The following is a 19,644-nucleotide window of genomic DNA, read 5'->3' on the forward strand; positions in this document are numbered from 1 at the left end:
CAGAGGTGGTTGGACGAACCGGAGTTGGTTGACGAGCCGCATACTGAGCCACCAGCTCGGCCTCTCGACGCGCTCTACCTTGATCCACTACGTTCTGAGCATTAGCACCGCCGCACGCCGGGTCATGTCCACGGGGCGGGTTATGGTTCCGCCCGCTTCTTGATACAGCCGGCTCATCAATATGCCTGTTGTAACTCTGGCTTGGGCAAGGGGTGGAATGAACCCTATCACGGCTATAAGAATAAGCCTGCTGCTGAACCATCATTGTTTGAAGGAGATCTCTAGCCCTCCGTGTTTCAACCGCCGCCGGTGACTCACCTTCAAACGGGATAGCCGCCAATCGTGACGCCACAACAATCATGTTATCCAAAGGGTTAGAGTAATGACCTGGTGGCGTCGGCACGTGCTGCGGCGGGTTATTGTTCTGATGAGGCGGGTCCATCATGCGTAGCTGAACCGACATATCCATCCTCGGCGCTTCGACCCGGTTTGCTACTGTCGGGTTACTGGTTCCTGCTCCTGGCGTGTTAAAGAGATTCCTTGCCTCATAAACTGAAGGCAGACGGGTCTGATGCCTCCTCCTCATGACTTCATTGGAAGTGTTCTGGTCTAGCTTGATCCGGTAAGATTGTGACTGAATCCGTTGTGCCTGAGCATCCAAAGCGGCCCGCTCCTCGGCCATCCTGGTATTTTCTGCGTTTAGCTCCTCCTTAGCCTGCGCTATCTCATCATGCAGCTTTGTGATTGCTGCATTATGCCGATCTTGATCCGCCGGGTTAACCACCGCTGTTAACAGCGTTGTCAGCTTATCCAGCAAGTCAGTCAAAGCTTGAGCCGGCGGGCGCTCAGAGCCTCCTGCCCCGGCAGCCGCTGCCACTGCTGACCCAGAAATCAACTCTGCTGTCGTTGATGAATGCTGCACGGGCTGTGTACTGGCCATGAAGATTGCAACCCGATTCGGCGGCTCACAGGGGTCCGGAATACTGTCGCCATCAGAACAGCCTCCAAGCCGGTCGTCTAGCAGTTGATACAATGACTCTGTCTCATCGGTGGATGACTCGCCATCAGAGTGAACGACAGTCTCATCACCAGATGCTGGTCTGTCCTCCGATTACACTCCATGGATAAATCCCACGAAGACACGATTCATGGCAGGCCGAACCCGGGCGGGTCTCGCACGCTGAGCTGTCTCGACGATGTCGGTGCCGATGTCCGGCTCAGGGCCCGGTTCGCCGATCTTGCCGATGAAGACATGGATTCCGCCGAAGGGGACCCAGTACCCGTACTCAATTGAGTCGGCCTCGGGGCCTAGCCTACGTTGTCGATGTAGAGCTTGCCGCGGTGATTCTTGGTCATCCGGCCCATAGCGTATCCCTTGATCCCTTCGAAGTTGCCCTTTAAGAACTCGAAACCATCGTGCGATAGCCCCACGGTGGGTGCCAACTGTCGTGGAATTATCATGGCAGATGTCCTAGTTTGAGGACTTAGTCATGGAGCCATCGCGATGAGGTTAGCTTAAAGGGGTTAATCAGGACAAAGGACACGAGGAGTTTTATACTGGTTCGGCCCCTTATGATGAAGGTAAAAGCCTAGTCCAATTTGTAGTTGGTATTGCTAGGGTTTCGATGAGCAGGGAGCGAATACGCTTGACCCGGATCTCGATCTGTTGTTTTTTGTCCTAAGCTGCCGCTAGGTCGTCCCCTTATATACACGGGTTGACGTCCTGCAGCCCTCAGAGTCCCGGTCGGTTTATACAACGTGACCGGCTCGGTGATCTTTCTCATATACCTTACAATACAAGTTTACATACATGGCGGTTTATAATCATGGGCCTTAAGCCGCCTTCAGGTCTGGGCCCTCTACCAAGCCTATCTATGAACCGCCACATGCTCTTGGGCTTCCTTGAGATGGGTCGTTATAGGGATGACCCAGCCCCTCTTGGGCGGGTCATACCTAATAGTTATATCCCCAACAGTGTCCATGTGCGCAAGCCCATATTTTTTGACGACCATGTTCCAAAGCCGTGTAGTGAAGCGACATTTGACGAAGAGGTGGGTGGTCGTCTCTTGCTCTCTCTTACATAGAGGGCAAAGGCCACAATTTTCCCAACCATGACGCTCCAGTCGGTCGGCGGTCCAAATCCGATCTTGCAAGGTGAGCCAAGCAAATAACTTGACCTTCGCGGGGGAGGGGGGCAAACTTTCCACACCATGAAGTCCATAGGAGATAGAGTCAAACAAAGGAACTACGCTTTGTAAGGGGTGGTCACAAGAGTATACCCCATCCAAACAATGTCATCCTCGGCAAGCTTGTTAAGGTGGAAGTCAGTAACAACCATCCAAAGGGTGAAGAATTCGTGAACGTGGTTGCCGGTGATGACGGTGTTCTGGTTGATCTTAAGCATCCAAACGTTCCCATTCAGAGCCTCATTCATCTTCCAAGTTTTCCTCCTTGAGACGTAAAAAATGAGAGGGGCAATATCCTTGGGGTTGCGTCCAAGTAGCCTAGGGGAGGCCCAAAAGGGTGCTTTTGCACCATTTCCCATGATTACCCTGGTGGAGGCATAGAAGAATTCATGATCCTTCTCGATACATGGGTTACCTATTCCCACCCATAATTTGTCCGGCTCCTTCCATTCATACCAAAGTCATCTCAGTTGTAAGGTACGAGAAAACACTTATGCTTAAAAATGAAAGGAGCCGAACATAGTACATAGAAAAAAGCAAATACTTAAAAATGAAACACAACAAGATAGCGTGTTTTCAGTTTGAGTAAATGTTCACTGCAACCTTTCAAAAAAAATGTTCACTGCAATGGAGGGAAGGGAATGATCTATCTGCCTCTATTTATGTTACAAGCGTGTTACTCACACATCGGCCCCTTATTCGCCATTGGTTATAAACTGAGCAGATCTTGTAGCACTATGTTACATGCATGCTACATTTCTGAGTGGTGATGCGTCCGGCCGGTGAGCCCGCAGAGGAAGCCCCGGCGCTGCCGCCGAGGCCGCGTGGAGCCGTGTTCTTTCTCGTCGATGTCGGGCTTCTTGGGCGCCGCCAACATCTTCGTCAGGCGCTCCTCCGGCGTCCAGACGCGTCTGCGCGCATTGAGCCACGCGATGATGTCGGAGAAGACGGCCTCGACGTTCTCGTCCGGCTCGCCGGCGGTGAGGCCGTGCCACATCCCCGGGTAGAGCTTGATGGCCTTGTCCGTGCTGGCGGCGTGCTCGTACAGCGCGCGGCTCACCTCCGGGTCCGTCACGGTGTCGGCCTCGCCGTGCAGGACCAAGAAGGGCAGCTTCACCTTGGACAGGCTGTCCTCCACGTACATGCTGGTCCTGAGCATCTCCAGCGCCGTCTTGAGCCGCGGCTTGTCCTGGTAGATCAGCTTGTTCTTCCTGATCTGCTCGGCATGGCAGAAACGCATCAAGATCGGATTAGCTTCTAGTATGATACAAAATACGCTACTCTAGCGTGGTTTCGGTTCTGTAAAAAAACAAAATTCTATCTGTGGCTTGCTTATGAGTTATGATTGACATTCTGGACGCTGAAAAATGAAGATTCAGGCTGCCTCCGATGATGTCTGAACTCTGAAGAAGAAGAGGGGGAGTTTGATTTCACCGACCTGTTCGCGCTTGTCGGGGTCCTTGAAGGCGGCATCGATGACGTCCTTGGTCGGGACGATCTTCCACCTGGGTATGATGTCCTCCACCTGCGTCAGGGCGGTGATGACCAGCGGGTGCGGCTTCACCTTCTCTGATATCTGAACGGGCGCATTACAGATACCACAATGTCAGTCGAGAGAAATGCATGGCATGGCGGGAGAAGAAAATACTACTAAAAGGAAAACCATTCATGGTCATGCTCATGGTTGCAGCAGAGAGACCTTGCACATGGGCGCGACGAGGACGGCGCCGTCCCAGAAGGTGGGGTCCTTCCTGTGCAGCAGCAGCGCCACGGCGCCGCCCATGGACTCGCCGTACAGGAACCTGCTCTTGCTCCGGTACTCTTCCAGCCCTGCACGAGTTTCATGATGTCACGGTTAATGACAAGATTTATTTTCCTTTTTTGAAGATATAAGAAGAAGGGAAGAAAGTGGTAGAGTACCGCAGATGGACTTGTAGAATCGGTCGCAGTCGTCGACGAGGCGGTGGAAGCTGCGGATGTAGCAGCGGGTGCCCATGGACTTGCCGTGCCCCTCGTAGTCCATCCCGAACACGCCGTACCCGGCCGCCGCCAGCCGCACGCCGCACGCTGTGAAACGGTAGTAATCAGTCGTTAGTGGATCATGTAGGCCGAGAAATGTCATTGGCATTCTCATTGTCAGATTCATTCATTTTATTTACCATCAGTGTCAAGAAACATCTTACATTTTGAGACAGTGAAAGTTCTACCTAATAGGCAAAGCCTAAAGTTTGGGCTTGAAGAAAAAACAATTTCCCACTAACTGTAATACCAAACAGCCGCTAATGAAAGGCAGAGGACCACCACTCTAACCAGAGCACTATAGGACTTGTCCATCTGATGGAGTCGTGTCTACTCCACTCCCCCTATACCCCCATCCTTAATTGAAGAGAGCGGCCAGAGTGGACCGTGTGCATCCATCATCCTCTCCAACCTCCACTCAGTTATAACCGAATACTGTATGCGTGGAGGCTACATACGAGTCACGGCAGCTAACCACATCATAATGAGCACCGGAACCTCAATTACGCCCGTGATGGACCAGTACGCCACTCGAGTCGAGTACGTACGCACGCACGCACGCACGCTGTAGCCTGTGGGTGACCGGTGGCCACACGTCCACGCAACAAGTTCACAGCCAGCGCAAGCTGAAATGTTGCTCGCCGGAGGTGGGGGCGGGGGCGGGGGACCAAGAGGTAGTTGGTCGCTGTTAATGGCGATCGAGCTACTCCGGCGGAATGGGACACCGCCCGCGCTGGGGCATACGATATCAAGCCTCAAGTACGCGCCGTCCATCGAATTAAAGGCAGGCGACAATGCCGCTGTTCTAATAAGATCTGTGAATCAGACGCGGCCAACAAGGCCACCGTGGAGGCGACGCCGCTGGTTAATGGCGGATGGGGACGGTGTGGCGCGCTGATTGATGGTCTGGCAGGCGGGCAGGCAGGCAGGCCGGGCAGCTCACCTGTAAAACCCTCGTGGACGAAAGGGACTTGTATCCAACACCCGTGTCCACGACTTAGGTAAGGCCCAGATGTGGAAGCATGCAGAGGGATGCTGAGAGTGACACACCAACATGAAAACGCCTACTTTGGGCGAATTTTCGCAAAATAACATCATTTAAAATTATAAAAAAATTGCAAAAGGGAAAAAATCATCTTCCTTTCGTGTACATGATTTCCCGTAAAATATTCTGCTCTGCAATCTTTTCAGTAAGGATGAACCTTTGTTTGGGTGTGACTAAGATCACTGAATTCTGGCTTATTGTACATTTAATTCTTCTAAATTTATATGTGTTCTACTAGAGAGTAGTTCATGTTCATGCAAAACAGTCTACTGTTGTGCAAGCTTAATGTGAATTCCCCTACCAAGTGCCTTAGGCAAAAAAAAGTACTACCCCACCTGGTTTAAATGTTACACTGATGCTAGTTCTTGGTTCATGCTTTTTTTGGACCGAATGTGCAGTAGCCCGCAGAAAAATTTCAGGAAACTCGTACTAAATCAGCGACAACTAATATGAACGGAGGGATTAGCCAATAGGTTGACTGAAACAGCCCTTTGGATTGGTAGGAGTTGGTGAATAGAGGCTTGTGCAGAAGGAACAGGGATGTTAATCAGGACAGGTGAATGAACACATTTCAATGCGTGCACACGACTGTCCAACAGGGTTTTCAGTAGTGTACTACTAATAAGTGATTAAGAAATTAGGACAGGTGCAGATATGCTACAAACACGGATGTTAATTAGGACAGGTGCTTTGAATTGAGACCTGCCTGCCCGGGTCGGCTTTTAAATGCGTGCATCAGTCAATTAATAAATGAGGGAAATTACTGCGGTGTCTACCCTTTCTGGTATCGACCAACAGTCCCATCTTAATCCGCCGTTCCTAGCCGTAGCTAATTAAGGCATCCATCCATCAGCCATCAGCCATGGTCCGAAGCGTGCTAATTTAGGCCATTCTCTTAATTACCAGACTCACTATATTCAGACAACATATAGTGTAAGGTGTTTAGAGAGATGCTTAGAGGGTGCTTGGATACGTTTTAGTCCCATGACTAAAAGTAGTTGGACTAAAACTTGCTAGCCTCACCCATGCTTGGATCCAAATACTAAAGAGACTAAAATCAAGTTATTGAGCATTTATTATCCTTCAAACCCTTCAATTCAGAACTCACATGTGTTAAAGGAGAGGAATTAAATGAGGAGAGAGAGGGCTAATACATATTTTAGTAGGTTTCATATGACTAAAAAATTTTAGCCTCAAAACTAGTCCTAGCCTCTCTTTAGTGAGGGGTGCTTGGAACTTTAGCCTCTAAAAAAGACTATTTTTAGTCAGACTAAAAATAGTCCTTTGGATCCAAGCACCCTCTTAGTAAAATAAATCAATTTGTTTTAAGGCATCACTGGTTATATCTATAGCAGGATGACTAATTAAGTATTTGCCGTTTACAACTAAGCACTAATGCTTGGGTAAACTGATGCTGGGGTAAAAGTCAGTTTATTTCTCTAAGCATCTTGCATTGTGTGTCTAGAACATGAATGTGTTCATCAATTGATGAAGACATAGGGTTTTTTAAAAAAATACTTTGTGAACTAGTAATATTAGGAGTAGGGTGTTTTTGAGCTAGACATCTATGGAGACCGAAAAAATTGAAATAAAATAAAACATCAAACTTCTCTTTTTTTAAAAAAAAATCTGAAAACAATTGTACAAGTATGCAAGCATATGATTTTTTTTTGAAACCGAATATGCAAGCATATGATGTGTATGTGCGTAAAACTTCAGGATGAAGTGCCTTGAAATGCGAGCACTGAAAATTTATATACTTGTACACTATGTCTCTAAGTACATGTGTATTTTTTCCAATTATTTTTAAATGTAAACATGTTAATTTTGATCATTTCAAATTCAAACTCCATGGAGGCCGGGCTCCATTCTGCATTTTTGTAGTATTAGTCCTTTCTAAAGTGCTAACTAGAATTTTATGTGTGCATCGCTTGATGCAGAGGCTAGAGATAATCCTCCTTTTCAAAACCAAGACGTAAGTATAACTATAGGCAGTTGGTAAGATTCCTTCCCATCTATGGACGCCTTTGGACCGTGAGCCAGAGTTTTTACAGGCCCCTGATATAGCTAGCGCATTCATCTGAACCCATCAATTAATGCCTTTGGGGACTATGAACAGTATCGAAGGAGAATACTATGCTACCTATGCCTACACGAACAGCTCGTGAAACCTTTGTGTAGTACTAGCCGGACATATAGAGAGGTAAAGGTTGAATATGTTCACATGCAAAATAAGACGATGACCTATGTGACAGGCTATTCTCATCGTCGTTTATGTAGAGACAAGTAAACTAAGATGACAAGAATGAGAAAGAAGTCGTTTAAAAAAAGAATGAGAAAGAAGTAGTATATGGAAGAAAAATACAACTGGACCAAGCATACCTCTCATGAAGCCGCTGCATTCCATGCCGTAACCTGGATAAGATATTAAACAGACAAAGCATGAGCGAAGAGGAAAGAGGTTTAAAACAAAACTTGCCTCGTCTAGCAAGAACTAGCTGCTGAACTGAAGGGAAGCAAACGAAGATCCCGGAAATCCATGAGCTTTATCATGGCATCATACTGCTACATACGTACCGTGGCAGAGGAAGACGAGCGCCCTGGGCGATGTGGAGGCCGGCAGCCAGCCGCAGGTGAAGAGCTGCACCCCGCTCGAGTTCCTCACGTACTCCTGCGGAACACACGACATGGATCAACCAAATCGATGAGAACCAAGCGGTGGGACGAATCGAGGAGCGAAGGCATGCAATGCATTGCAGGGCCAGGAGGAATCACCTCGTGGTACTCGACGTCCATCCTTCCTGGAGGCCTTGCGCGAAGGGGGAGGAAGGGAGGGGCGGCGTGAGGAGCTGGGAAGAAGGTCGGCGAGGTGGATGGACAGACGGAGACGGGGCCGGGGGAGGCAGGCGAGGAGCGATGGGGCAGAGCAGGTGAGGGTTGGGTCGCGTGGGTTGGATTCTGATGCTAGCGTGCGTACCTTGCGCTGGCCGGTGAAGCAAGGACGGAGACGACACACCTAAATCTGCCTGCGCGGCGCGGAGCCTGCCGCAAGGTGACGCATTTATGAACCCCGACGGTGGTGGCTCGGAGAGCGGGGGCGGATACCGAGTTACAGTCCCGTTCGGATCGGTCAGGTCCGAGTTTGCTCCCAATTGCTACAAAGAGAGCGCTTGCTTTCAAGCGTCCCCAGCGGCCGCTCTGTCAACCGTCCCATCGATCACCAGATCGCGACACGTTTGAAGTGGTACCAGCCTGGCGTGGCGTTTTGCCTTGTTCCATTTTGAATTCTTTCGTAGTCACGCGGAGCTCATTTTCAATCATCCCCTTTTTCCTCATTCACCTCGCGGCGACAATGGGGTGGAATACCTAGAGGAGGGTGTCAGGTGAACCGTGGCCGTCGATAGTTCAACGACGGTAGGCAAGGCGAAGGGGCGGGGGGCTGCCCTCACCGACATACTTGTACCACATTGCGGGGTGGTGAGGCGATGGGTGCGGCCAAGCGCCTCATGCATGCATGGCAAGGGAAGAGGAGGAAGAAGGGGAGGCAACCATCGGTGGTGCGCACAAGCGACGATGATTGACAGGGACGCACCGCTACATCTCCTATAGAAGATTAGTTCATCTCTAGCCATCTATCCATCACGCAATGGTAGAGGTTTTCAAGGAGACGGCGTCGACATATGCTATTGGGGGGACTCAAATCCCGACAGTGTCCGAGGGACACAATTGCGTCTCTCACGTGCCAATGCTCCCACGGGATTTGTGGAGTTTTTTCAGCGAGATTTTTTGAGGGGTTCAAGTTACTGTCCGTGCGAGGGTTTATCAAGGTGCAACACAAAATCCCATGGGGTTTTTAGAAGAGGGAGCTTAATTTTCGAGCGTATTATTTTGCTGCGAGAATTTGATTATGTTTTTTTTGGGGGGGGGGGATTTGATTTTCCCTCACCGGCGTATGAGCGTTTTTAGCGGCGAACACGAATGTTGTAGCAACACCAGTATGTACTCACACGGAGGGCCATACATCTCCACGACCTTTTTCTAGGTCTGGGAATCTCATTAAGGCAATTTTGTCAAATGGGATAGTGGAAAACAGGCAACTTTTGGCAACATACACCATTTTTTATGCAAAACTAGGCACCCATGTTGGCAATAAGCCCCCCCCCCCCTTAAGGATCGAAAGTATGTCTAGAGGGGGGTGATTAGACTACTTGACCAAATAAAAATCTATCCTTTTCCCAATTTTAGTCTTTGGCAGATTTTAGCTATCTTAGCACAAGTCAAGCAATCTTAACATAATTCAAGCAAGCATGCAAAGAGTCTATGAGCAGCGGAAAGTAAAGCATGTAACTTGCAAGAATGTAAAGGGAAGGGTTTGTAGGATTCAAACGCAATAGGAGACATAGATGTTTTTGTCGTGGTTCCGATAGGTTGTGCTATCGTACATCCACGTTCATGGAGACTTTAACCCACAAAGGGTAACGGCTGCGCGAGTCCATGAAGGGCTCCACCCACGAAGGGTCCACGAAGAAGCAACCTTGTCTATCCCACCATGGCCGTCGCCAACGAAGGACTTGCCTCACTAGCAGTAGATCTTCACGAAGTAGGCGATCTCCTTGCCCTTACAAACTCCTTGGTCCAACTCCACAATCTTGTCGGAGGCTCCCAAGTGACACCTAGCCAATCTAGGAGACACCACTCTCCAAGAAGTAACAAATGGTGTGTTGATGACGAACTCCTTGCTCTTGTGCTTCAAATGTTTGTCTCCCCAACACTCATCTCTCTCTCACAGGATATAGATTTGGTGGAAAGAAGATTTGAGTGGAAAGCAACTTGGGGAAGGCTAGAGATCAAGATTCATATGGTAAGAATGGAATATCTTGGCCTCAACACAAGTGTAGGTGGTTCTTTCTCAGAAAAAGTAAGTTGGAAGTGTAGGTTTATTCTGATGGCTCTCTCCATAAATGAAGAGGTGGTGGAGGGGTATATATAGCCTCCACACAAAATCTAACCGTTACACACAACTTGCCAATCTCGGTGGGACCGAATTGATAAACTCGGTCGAACCGATTCAAAAAAGCTAGTGACCGTTAGGAGTTTCGATGGGACCGACATGCAACTCGGTAGGACTGATATGGTTAGGGTTAGGGCATAACGTAATCTCGGTGAGACCGATTACAAAAACTCGGTGAGACTGATTTTGGTAATAAGTTAACCAGAGAGTTGGTCAGGTAAACTCGGTGGGACCGATTCGTTCATTTCGGTGAGACCGAAATGTTACAAAAGGGAAACAGAGAGTTTACATTGCAATCTCGGTGGGACCGATTGCTCATCTCGGTGGGACCAAAACATTACGAAGGGAAACAGAGAGATTACAATCCCATCTCGGTGAGACCGAGATCCCTATCGGTGAGACCGATTTGCCTAGGGTTTGTGGCAGTGGCTATGGAATTTGAACTCGGTGGCACCGGATAGAAAGAATCGGTGGGGCCAAGTTTGACTTTTGGTTTAGGTCATATGTGGATGTGAGAAAGTAGTTGAGGGCTTTGGAGCATATCACTAAGCATTTTGAGCAAGAGCCTCATTAAGCAACACCTCATCCCTCCTTAATAGTATTGGCTTTTCCTATAGACTCAAAGTGATCTTGGATCACTAAAATAGAAAATGTAGAGTCTTGAGCTTTGAGCTTGAGCCAATCCTTTTGTCCTTAGCATTTTGAGGGGTCCACTCTTCTCATCCATGCCATGCCAATCATTGAGCTTTCCTGAGATATTAGTCTTGAAATAGCATTAGCTCAATGAGCTATATGTTGTTAGGAATTACCAAAACCACCTAGGGATAGTTGCACTTTCAGGAGGGGCGCGTGGCCCTGCCCTAGACGCCTCTCCTCTTCTCCACTAAGGCCCACTATGGCCCATTAAGCCCCCCGGGGGGTTCCGGTAACCCCTCGGTACTCCGGTAAAATCCCGATTTCACCCGGAATATTTCCGATATCCAAATATAGGCTTCCAATATATCAATCTTCATGTCTCGACCATTTGGAGACTCCTCGTCATGTCCGTGATCACATCCGGGACTCCGAACAACCTTCGGTACATCAAAACTCATAAACTCATAATATAACCGTCATCGAAACTTTAAGCGTGCGGACCCTACGGGTTCGAGAACTATGTAGACATGACCGAGACATGTCTCCGGTCAATAGCCAATAGCGGAACCTGGATGCTCATATTGGCTCCCACATATTCTATGGAGATTTTTATCGGTCAGACCGCATAACAACATACGTTGTTCCCTTTGTCATTGGTATGTTACTTGCCCGAGATTCGATTGTCGGTATCTCAATACCTAGTTCAATCTCGTTACCGGCAAGTCTCTTTACTTATTCCGTAATACATCATCCCGCAACTAACTCATTAGTTGCAATGCTTGCAAGGCTTAAGTGATGTGCATTACCGAGTGGGCCCACAGATACCTCTCCGACAATCGGAGTGACAAATCCTAATCTCGAAATACGCCAAGCCAACAAATACCTTCGGAGACACCTGTAGAGCACCTTTATAATCACCCAGTTACATTGTGATGTTTGGTAGCACACAAAGTGTTCCTCCGGTAAATGGGAGTTGCATAATCTCATAGTCATAGGAACATGTATAAGTCATGAAGAGAGCAATAGCAACATACTAAACGATCGAGTGCTAAGCTAACGGAATGGGTCCTAATGATGTGATCCCGTTAATCAAATGACAACTCATGTCTATGGCTAGGAAACATAACCATCTTTGATCAACGAGCTAGTCAAGTAGAGGCATACTAGTGACACTCTGTTTGTCTATGTATTCACACAAGTATTATGTTTCCGGTTAATACAATTCTAGCATGAATAATAAACATTTATCATGATATAAGGAAATAAATAATAACTTTATTATTGCCTCTAGGGCATATTTCCTTCAGTTTTCCCCGCAGAATCACTCCGCCGGCGAGCAAAAGTGCTCTGCCCAAGTTCCACATCGCAGATGGCGGCGGAAAGTCCCAAGATTTTTCTATATTTTTTCTAGGGTAAATGGAAATTCATGGCCAAAGGGCATCATGAGGCGAGCTACCACAACCCCACATGGGTAAGGGGCACGGCCGAGGGGTAGGTCGTGCCACCTGACCGTGTGGCTGGCTGGTGGGATCTCTCTGGCATATCTTTGTTCCATAATGTATTATATATTCCAAAATAATTCTCCAATAATTCAAGCTTCATTTTGAGCTCTGGATAATTGTTTTTTGTTGCTATTTTAGGTCCAGAATTCCAGCTGTCGGTAAACCCCCCTCCATTTGTATAACTTCCATTTTAAGAGAGAAAAGACATTATAATTGCACCATAATGTGAAATATATCATTGATATAAGATAATAGTAAGAAATAATGATGGAAAATGGACATATAAGTTTCCTTCCAAAAATATATTTTCCTGCACAACAAAGGAAAAATGAGTTTTCTTCCCCAACGAAGGATTACCGTTGGAAATATCGAAAACCTGGTGAAAACCGTATCAAAATCCCCTACTAAAAGTGGTAAAATCTCGAGCCATCACCCCCTCCCAAGCTTAAGTCATGCTCGTCCTCGTGCAACTAACAAATCGAAAGAAGGAAATAGAGATTGACAATTGAGTGAAAAGAAGTTTGCTGGCTTGTGAAGATATAATATGTCCATTCTCACAAACCTGCAATGTTAATAAAAATGTTTGAACTAATAAAAATGAAATTCCTGAACTTGCAAATATGTCTGAATCTTGTAGTTAAAATGCCTACAATGTGTCCAGAAATTGCCTTCATCAAGTCTTGCAGCCATTACTCTTATGTTTTGTTAAAAGGAATTCATTGTGTTTGAATTACTGTTTTGTTTTATTGCATACAAAAAATATCATCTTCGGCCCAAACTTATTGCCCAAAGCATGAAAAACATATAAAAAGCTACTACCCAACTTATGCCTACAATGGGAACCCAAATTTACCTGAAAAATGGCGTATGGATGTCAAAATATTGCCTGTTGTTCATATACTCAGAATGCACAATTATAATGTGTGCATATATTTTGAAATGCAAAATTAAGACGCCTGCAAATATTAAGAAATGTAGAATTAATATGCATACAATATGTCCAAAAATTCCTTACAACACATATCTGAACCTACAATTAGAATGCCTACAATAAAGTCAGAATCTACAAAATTGAAGTGCCCACACCGCATATCTGAATCCCTATAAATTTGCATTGGGATATCATGTGCTACTACTCCTGCAAAGCAGAAGTAAAAATACATACTATATCATTGCATATTTTTGAAGCAATTGTGGTCCTCTGTTTTTGTTTGTCCGCCATGTCATAACTAAAAGTTCACTAATTCCCGCCATGAGTTGCTAAACTACCTCATAAGAAAGCTTCAATGAAAACACAATTGCCTGCCGCACAACCAAAAAAATTGCCTAATGATAAACCCAGGAAATGCCTAAAACTGCCTAACACAGTTCTCCAAATTTTCCTAACAACAAATGTTGCTACACGAATTCCAGTGAAAGCCTCACAAGAACATTGTCTGGCGTGCATCCATAAAAATGCCTAAAATGGGTATTTGCATGACATTTGTCCTAAAAAATGCCTAAAATGTCATATTAATTTTCATCAAAAAATGACTAGTATAGTTTGGGGGGGGGTGAAAGTGCAACCATCCCTAGGTGGTTTTGGTAATTCCTAACAACATATAGCTCATTGAGCTAATGCTATTCCAAGATTAAGATTTCAGGAAAAGCTCAATGAATGGCATGGCATGGATGAGGAATGTGGACCCCTCAAAATATTAAGGACAAAAAGATTGGCTCAAGCTCAAAGCTCAAGACTCTACATTTTATATTTTAGTGATCCAAGATCACATTGAGTCAATAGGAAAAGCCAATACTATCAAGGAGGGATGAGGTGTTGTTTAATGAGGCTCTTGCTTCATAGTGCTTAGTGATATGCTCCAAAACCCTCAACTACCTTCCACATCCACATATGACCTAAAAAAAAGTCAAACTCGGCCCTACCGATTCTTTCTATCCGGCGCCACCGAGTTTCAAATGTCATAGCCACTGCCACAAACCCTAGGCAAATCGGTCTCACCGATAGGGATTTCGGCCACACCGAGATGGGGTTGTAATCTCTCTGTTTCCCTTCGTAACGTTTCGGTCCTACCGAGATGAGCGATCGGTCCCATCGAGATTGCAATGTAAACTCTCTGTTTCTCTTTCGTAACATTTCGGTCCCACCGAAATGAGCGATTGGTCCCACCGAGTTTACCTGACCAACTCTCTGGTTGACTTATTGCCAAAATCGGTCCCACCGAGTTTGTGTAATCAGTCACACCGAGATTACGTTATGCCCTAACCCTAACCATATCGGTCCTACCGAGTTGCATCTCAGTCCCACCGAAAATCCTAACGGTCACAAGGTTTGCTAAATCGGTCCGACCGAGTTTTTCACTTCGGTCTCACCGAGATTGGTAAATTGTGTGTAATGGTTAGTTTTTGTGTGGATGCTATATATACCCCTCCACCCACTCTTCATTCAAAGAGAGAGCCATCAGAACATACCTACACTTCCAATACACATTTTCTGAGAGAGAACCACCTACTCATGTGTTGAGGCCAAGATATTCCATTCCTACCATATGAATCTTGATCTCTAGCCTTCCCCAAGTTGCTTTCCACTCAAACCTTCTTTCCACGAAATCCATATCCTGTGAGAGAGAGTTGAGTGTTGGTGAGACTATCATTTGAAGCACAAGAGCAAGGAGTTCATCATCAACACACCATTTGTTACTTCTTGGAGAGTGGTGTCACCTAGATTGGCTAGGTGTCACTTGGGAGCCTCCGACAAAGATTGTGGAGTTCAACCAAGGAGTTTGTAAGGGCAAGGAGATCGCCTACTTCGTGAAGATCTACCGCTAGTGAGGCAAGTCCTTCGTGGGCGATGGCCATGATGGGATAGAGAAGGTTGCTTCTTCGTGGACCCTTCGTGGGTGGAGCCCTCCGTGGACTCGCGCAACCGTTACCCTCCGTGGGTTGAAGTCTCCATCAACGTGGATGTACGATAGCACCACCTATCGGAACCACGACAAAAACATCTGTGTCTCCAATTGCGTTTGAATTCTCCAAACCCTTCCCTTTACATTCTTGCAAGTTGCATGCTTTACTTTCCGCTGCTCATAGACTCTTTACATGCTTGCTTGAATTGTGTTAAGATTTCTTGACTTGTGCTAAGATAGCTAAAATCTGCCAAAGACTAAAATTGGGAAAAGGATAGATTTTTATTTGGTCAAGTAGTCTAATCACCCCCCTCTAGACATACTTTCGATCCTACAAGTGGTATCAGAGCTTTGGTCTCCATTTGCTTTGATTTCCATAGCTTTTGGTGGTCATAGCCTTGGTTTCACAAACTAGGAGAGTATGGCGTCTAGCGAGGGAAATTATCACCGTAGAGGTCCTTACTTTGATGGTACAAATTTTGCTAGTTGGAAGCATAAGATGAAAATGCATATTCTTGGACATAACCCCGCCGTTTGGCCTATTGTGTGTGTTGGCTTGCAAGATGAATTCTTTGATGGGAGAGAACCGAATCATTAAGCTACCGCGGATGAGTTGAAGATGCTACAATACAATGCTCAAGCTTGTGATATCCTCTTCAACGGATTGTGCCCCGAAGAATTCACAAAATCAGCCGTCTTGAGAATGCAAAGGAAATTTGGGATACTTTGATTGATATTCATGAAGGTACCGACTCCGTCAAGGAATCCAAGTTGGATGTGCTTCAAAGTCAACTTGACAAGTTCAAAATGAAGGATGGTGAAGGTGTCGCTGAAATGTACTCTAGGCTTGCTCTTATCACAAATGAGATTGCCGGCTTAGGAAGTGAAGAGATGACCGACAAATTCATCATCAAGAAGATCCTAAGAGCCTTGGATGGAAAATACGATACCGTATGCACATTGATCCAAATGATGCCAAATTACAAAGATCTCAAGCCAACGGAAGTCATTGGAAGAATTGTTGCTCATGAGATGTCACTCAAGGATAAGGAGGAGCTCCATAACAAGTCAAGTGGTGCTTACAAAGCCTCATGTGAAGCTCCCACATCATCAAGTGAGAAACAAACCTTCAATGAAGAATTGAGCCTAATGGTGAAGAAATTCAACAAGTTCTACAAGAGTAGAAGCAAGGAAAGAAGTTCCAAGTCAAGGTCCTACAATGACAAAAGATCTTCTAGTCGAGAGCGAAACTGCTACAATTGTGGAAGACCCGGACACTACTCCAATGAGTGTATGGCTCCCCACAAGAGAAGAGAAGATTCTCCCAAAAGAAGAAGTACAAGAGAAGAATCACTATCAAGGGAGAGAAGGAGTAGGGATGATCGATATGAACGAAGACACCCTCGGAGAAGCAAGGATTCGGAAAGGAAGGACAAGTCATCAAGGAGCTACACAAAACGAAGACATCAAGCTCATGTTGGTGAATGGGTATCCGACTCCGACTCCGACAATGACTCCGAGAGAAGCTATCGCTCCGACTCCGAACATACTCAAGATGAAGGTGTTGCCGGAGTAGCACTTGTGTCAACCAACTCCTACCACATATTTGATTCACCAAATGAAGGAATTGGAAGATGCTTCATGGCCAAAGGTCCAAAGGTATCACACCCCGAGTATGTTGATTTCAATAGTGATGAAGATGACTTGTTAGGTGATGATGAGTTACTCATTGACAACTATGGTGAAACGAATGACAATGATAAGGAGAAGATTGAGTCTCTAACTAAAGAACTAAACACTCTTAAGTTAGCTCATGAAACTATCTTAGGAGATCATCGAGAACTATTAAGGACTCATGAGAAATTATGTTTTAAAAAGCTCAACCTTGAGCAAGAGCATGAGTTCTTAAAGGCAATCAATGATGATCTTTGCAAGAAAAGTTCTTCTTACATTGCCAAGCGTTTACTCTTATCCACTTACATGCCTCAAGTCAAGTCTAGTAACAAGAACAAGAAGGATTCTTCTTCTAGTAGTAACGATAATCATGCTAAATCCAATGTTGTTGCTTCAAGTAGTTCTCTTGATTCCACTAATGATTCTCTTAGCCAAGTTACACTTGAGCAAGAAAATAGCTTATTGAAGGGAATTATAGAGAAAGGTGTTTACAAGAGCCTTGCCGGGAGTAAGCAATTCGAGGAAATTGTACGCAAGCAAGGAAGGCAGCGGAAGAATCAAGGTATTGGTTTTGAACGAAAGTTCAATGCCAATGGAGTTGAGTGGGAAGAAGATCAATACCCCAAGACGAAGTTTGTTCCTCAACAAGAGAAGTATGATCCTACTTCATCCAAAGGGACACAAGCTCAAGATGATCTTCCACCACAAGACCACAAGCAAAAAGGCAAGGACAAGCTTCAAGAGGAAATTGATGCATTTGAAGAAGCTCCTAAGGCCTTGGTCAAGTGGGTTCCCAAGACTACATCAAGTTCCACTTCATCAAGTACAACTACAACTCCAAGGATTCCCATCAAGATGGTGTGCATCCCGAAAAAGAAGAACTAGAAGAGTTCTTGAGGGTGACTCTGCCAATATACTTCACTCTTATCATTTTGGCAAGAACAAGTGCAATCAACTTCCACATCTTGCACTAGTTCAAGGAGTCACAAACCCTCTTGTTGGTAAGACAAGGGACGAGGTAACCTAAAGCTTTCATAGACATCATCTTATGTGTGCATCACTCTATGTCTATGAATACCCTTGTTTGTTCCTTGTGGGACTAACCCGTGTAGGTATTGAAAGTGCAACTCACTCCAAAGGATAGCTCCAAATGATCTACATCAACATAGAGCATCCACATCTTCAACACCTACATGAAGTCATCATCGACAAAACCCAAGGTTAGTTCATCCCTCTTAGGGGGGATCTCACATCTAGGGGGAGCTTTACTCTAACAATTGAGTTAAAGCAACTCTAATGGTGTGAACACAACAATGCTTTATGTAAAAGTGGTAACCCCACTTGTGCTTAAACGATGAGTATGACCTATGATCAAATGTTCTCATTTGACTCCTAAGTCAATATACTCATATATAGATGACCTAGTCATCGCCAATTGCTTGATAGATACTAGAATTGTTTGTGCATGCTTTGCCACATATTTCATTTGCCATTTTATTGTGTGAGCATGTTGGTTGCATAATTTACTCATTCGGGGACATCCACTTGTTGTTTTGATTGATTGGTTTCCTTTTCTTTTGGCCAAGTGGATGGACAAGAATGACTAAGAACCTTCTCTAGCTATCTATGCTTTTCTCGTCTCAAACTCTATTCACGCTGCGTCACAAAATTTGATCAAGTCATATTCGAACCACTCTGTGTGAGGAGCACTAGAGTCCCCGATTTGTCATAGACTTAGACTTTCAAAACTTCTTTGTGCGTTTCGGTCTGACCGGTTCACCCATTTCAATCATACCGAGATCACTAGGTCGATCTAGGTTTTCTACCTCGGTGCAACCGATTCGAACCTTTCGGTCACATAGAGTTTCAGTAACTGTTTGCAGTTATGAATCTCGGTGCCACCGAGTTGTTCCACTCGGTCACACCGACAGGGTCGGGCTATATATACCGACGGGTTAAATTTTGGAAAACTTTCCGAACCTCCTCGACCCGCGCTTAGCCCGCTCTGCCTCCAGGGTCTCTGGATCGTCTTCCTCGTCGCCAGCCGCCTCCTGCCGCTGGTCTCCGCCGCCGTCAACGGGAATCATCCCCGCCGTGCCGCCGTAGCGAGTTCTCCGCTGAACTAGGGTATGCACTCGATCACTATGCTATCCCTATCTGATTCCTAGCACATTGTGTTAGCCATGTATCTTGCCACGATTGAGATCATTCTTATCTAGTCAAAACACTCCGTAGTTTAGTCGTGAATTGAAAATTTAGGGTTAGATTTCTGCTAAAACCATCTCGGACCCACCGAGTTGTGGAACTCGGTACCACCGATTCGGCTCAGGCCATTGCACATGTAATTTTTGGTCTGACCGAGAATTGCAAATCGGTGTGACCGAGTTCAGGACTTTGTGAAACCCTAGCAGTCTCGGTGCCACCGAACTGTGACTCGGTCTGACCGAGTTCACTAGTTTAGGTTCCAACAGCTGCTTCGGTATCACCGAGTTTACAAATCGGTTGATCCGAAATGCTTTCTGTGGAAAACTAAAACTAAGTTTTTGACTCATTCTTTTGCAAAAACCTCTGCATTTTGTGATGCTCATCCACTCTATCTCATCTATATCTATTCACAGGGTCTGCTGTCAGTGTTTGCAATATGTCTGATCAGAGTGACAGCCAGAAC

The 19,644-nt window shown here is 45.9% G+C and overlaps 1 protein-coding gene across 1 annotated transcript; it reads right to left on the minus strand.

The window, feature by feature from the left end:
- Nucleotides 1–2,706: 2,706 nt before the first annotated feature.
- Nucleotides 2,707–8,345, minus strand: LOC125539108 (caffeoylshikimate esterase-like). The gene is made up of 7 exons (XM_048702471.1): nucleotides 8,026–8,345; nucleotides 7,828–7,921; nucleotides 7,633–7,665; nucleotides 4,107–4,253; nucleotides 3,886–4,016; nucleotides 3,625–3,762; nucleotides 2,707–3,402 (listed from the first exon to the last, which is right to left on the minus strand). The coding sequence occupies exons 1-7, from the start codon at nucleotides 8,044–8,046 to the stop codon at nucleotides 2,938–2,940; spliced, it is 1,029 nt and encodes a 342-aa protein (XP_048558428.1). The 5' UTR covers nucleotides 8,047–8,345; the 3' UTR covers nucleotides 2,707–2,937.
- Nucleotides 8,346–19,644: the final 11,299 nt, after the last annotated feature.

This window comes from Triticum urartu, chromosome 2, assembly GCF_003073215.2.
Source record: "Triticum urartu cultivar G1812 chromosome 2, Tu2.1, whole genome shotgun sequence".
Lineage (NCBI taxonomy): Eukaryota > Viridiplantae > Streptophyta > Magnoliopsida > Poales > Poaceae > Triticum > Triticum urartu.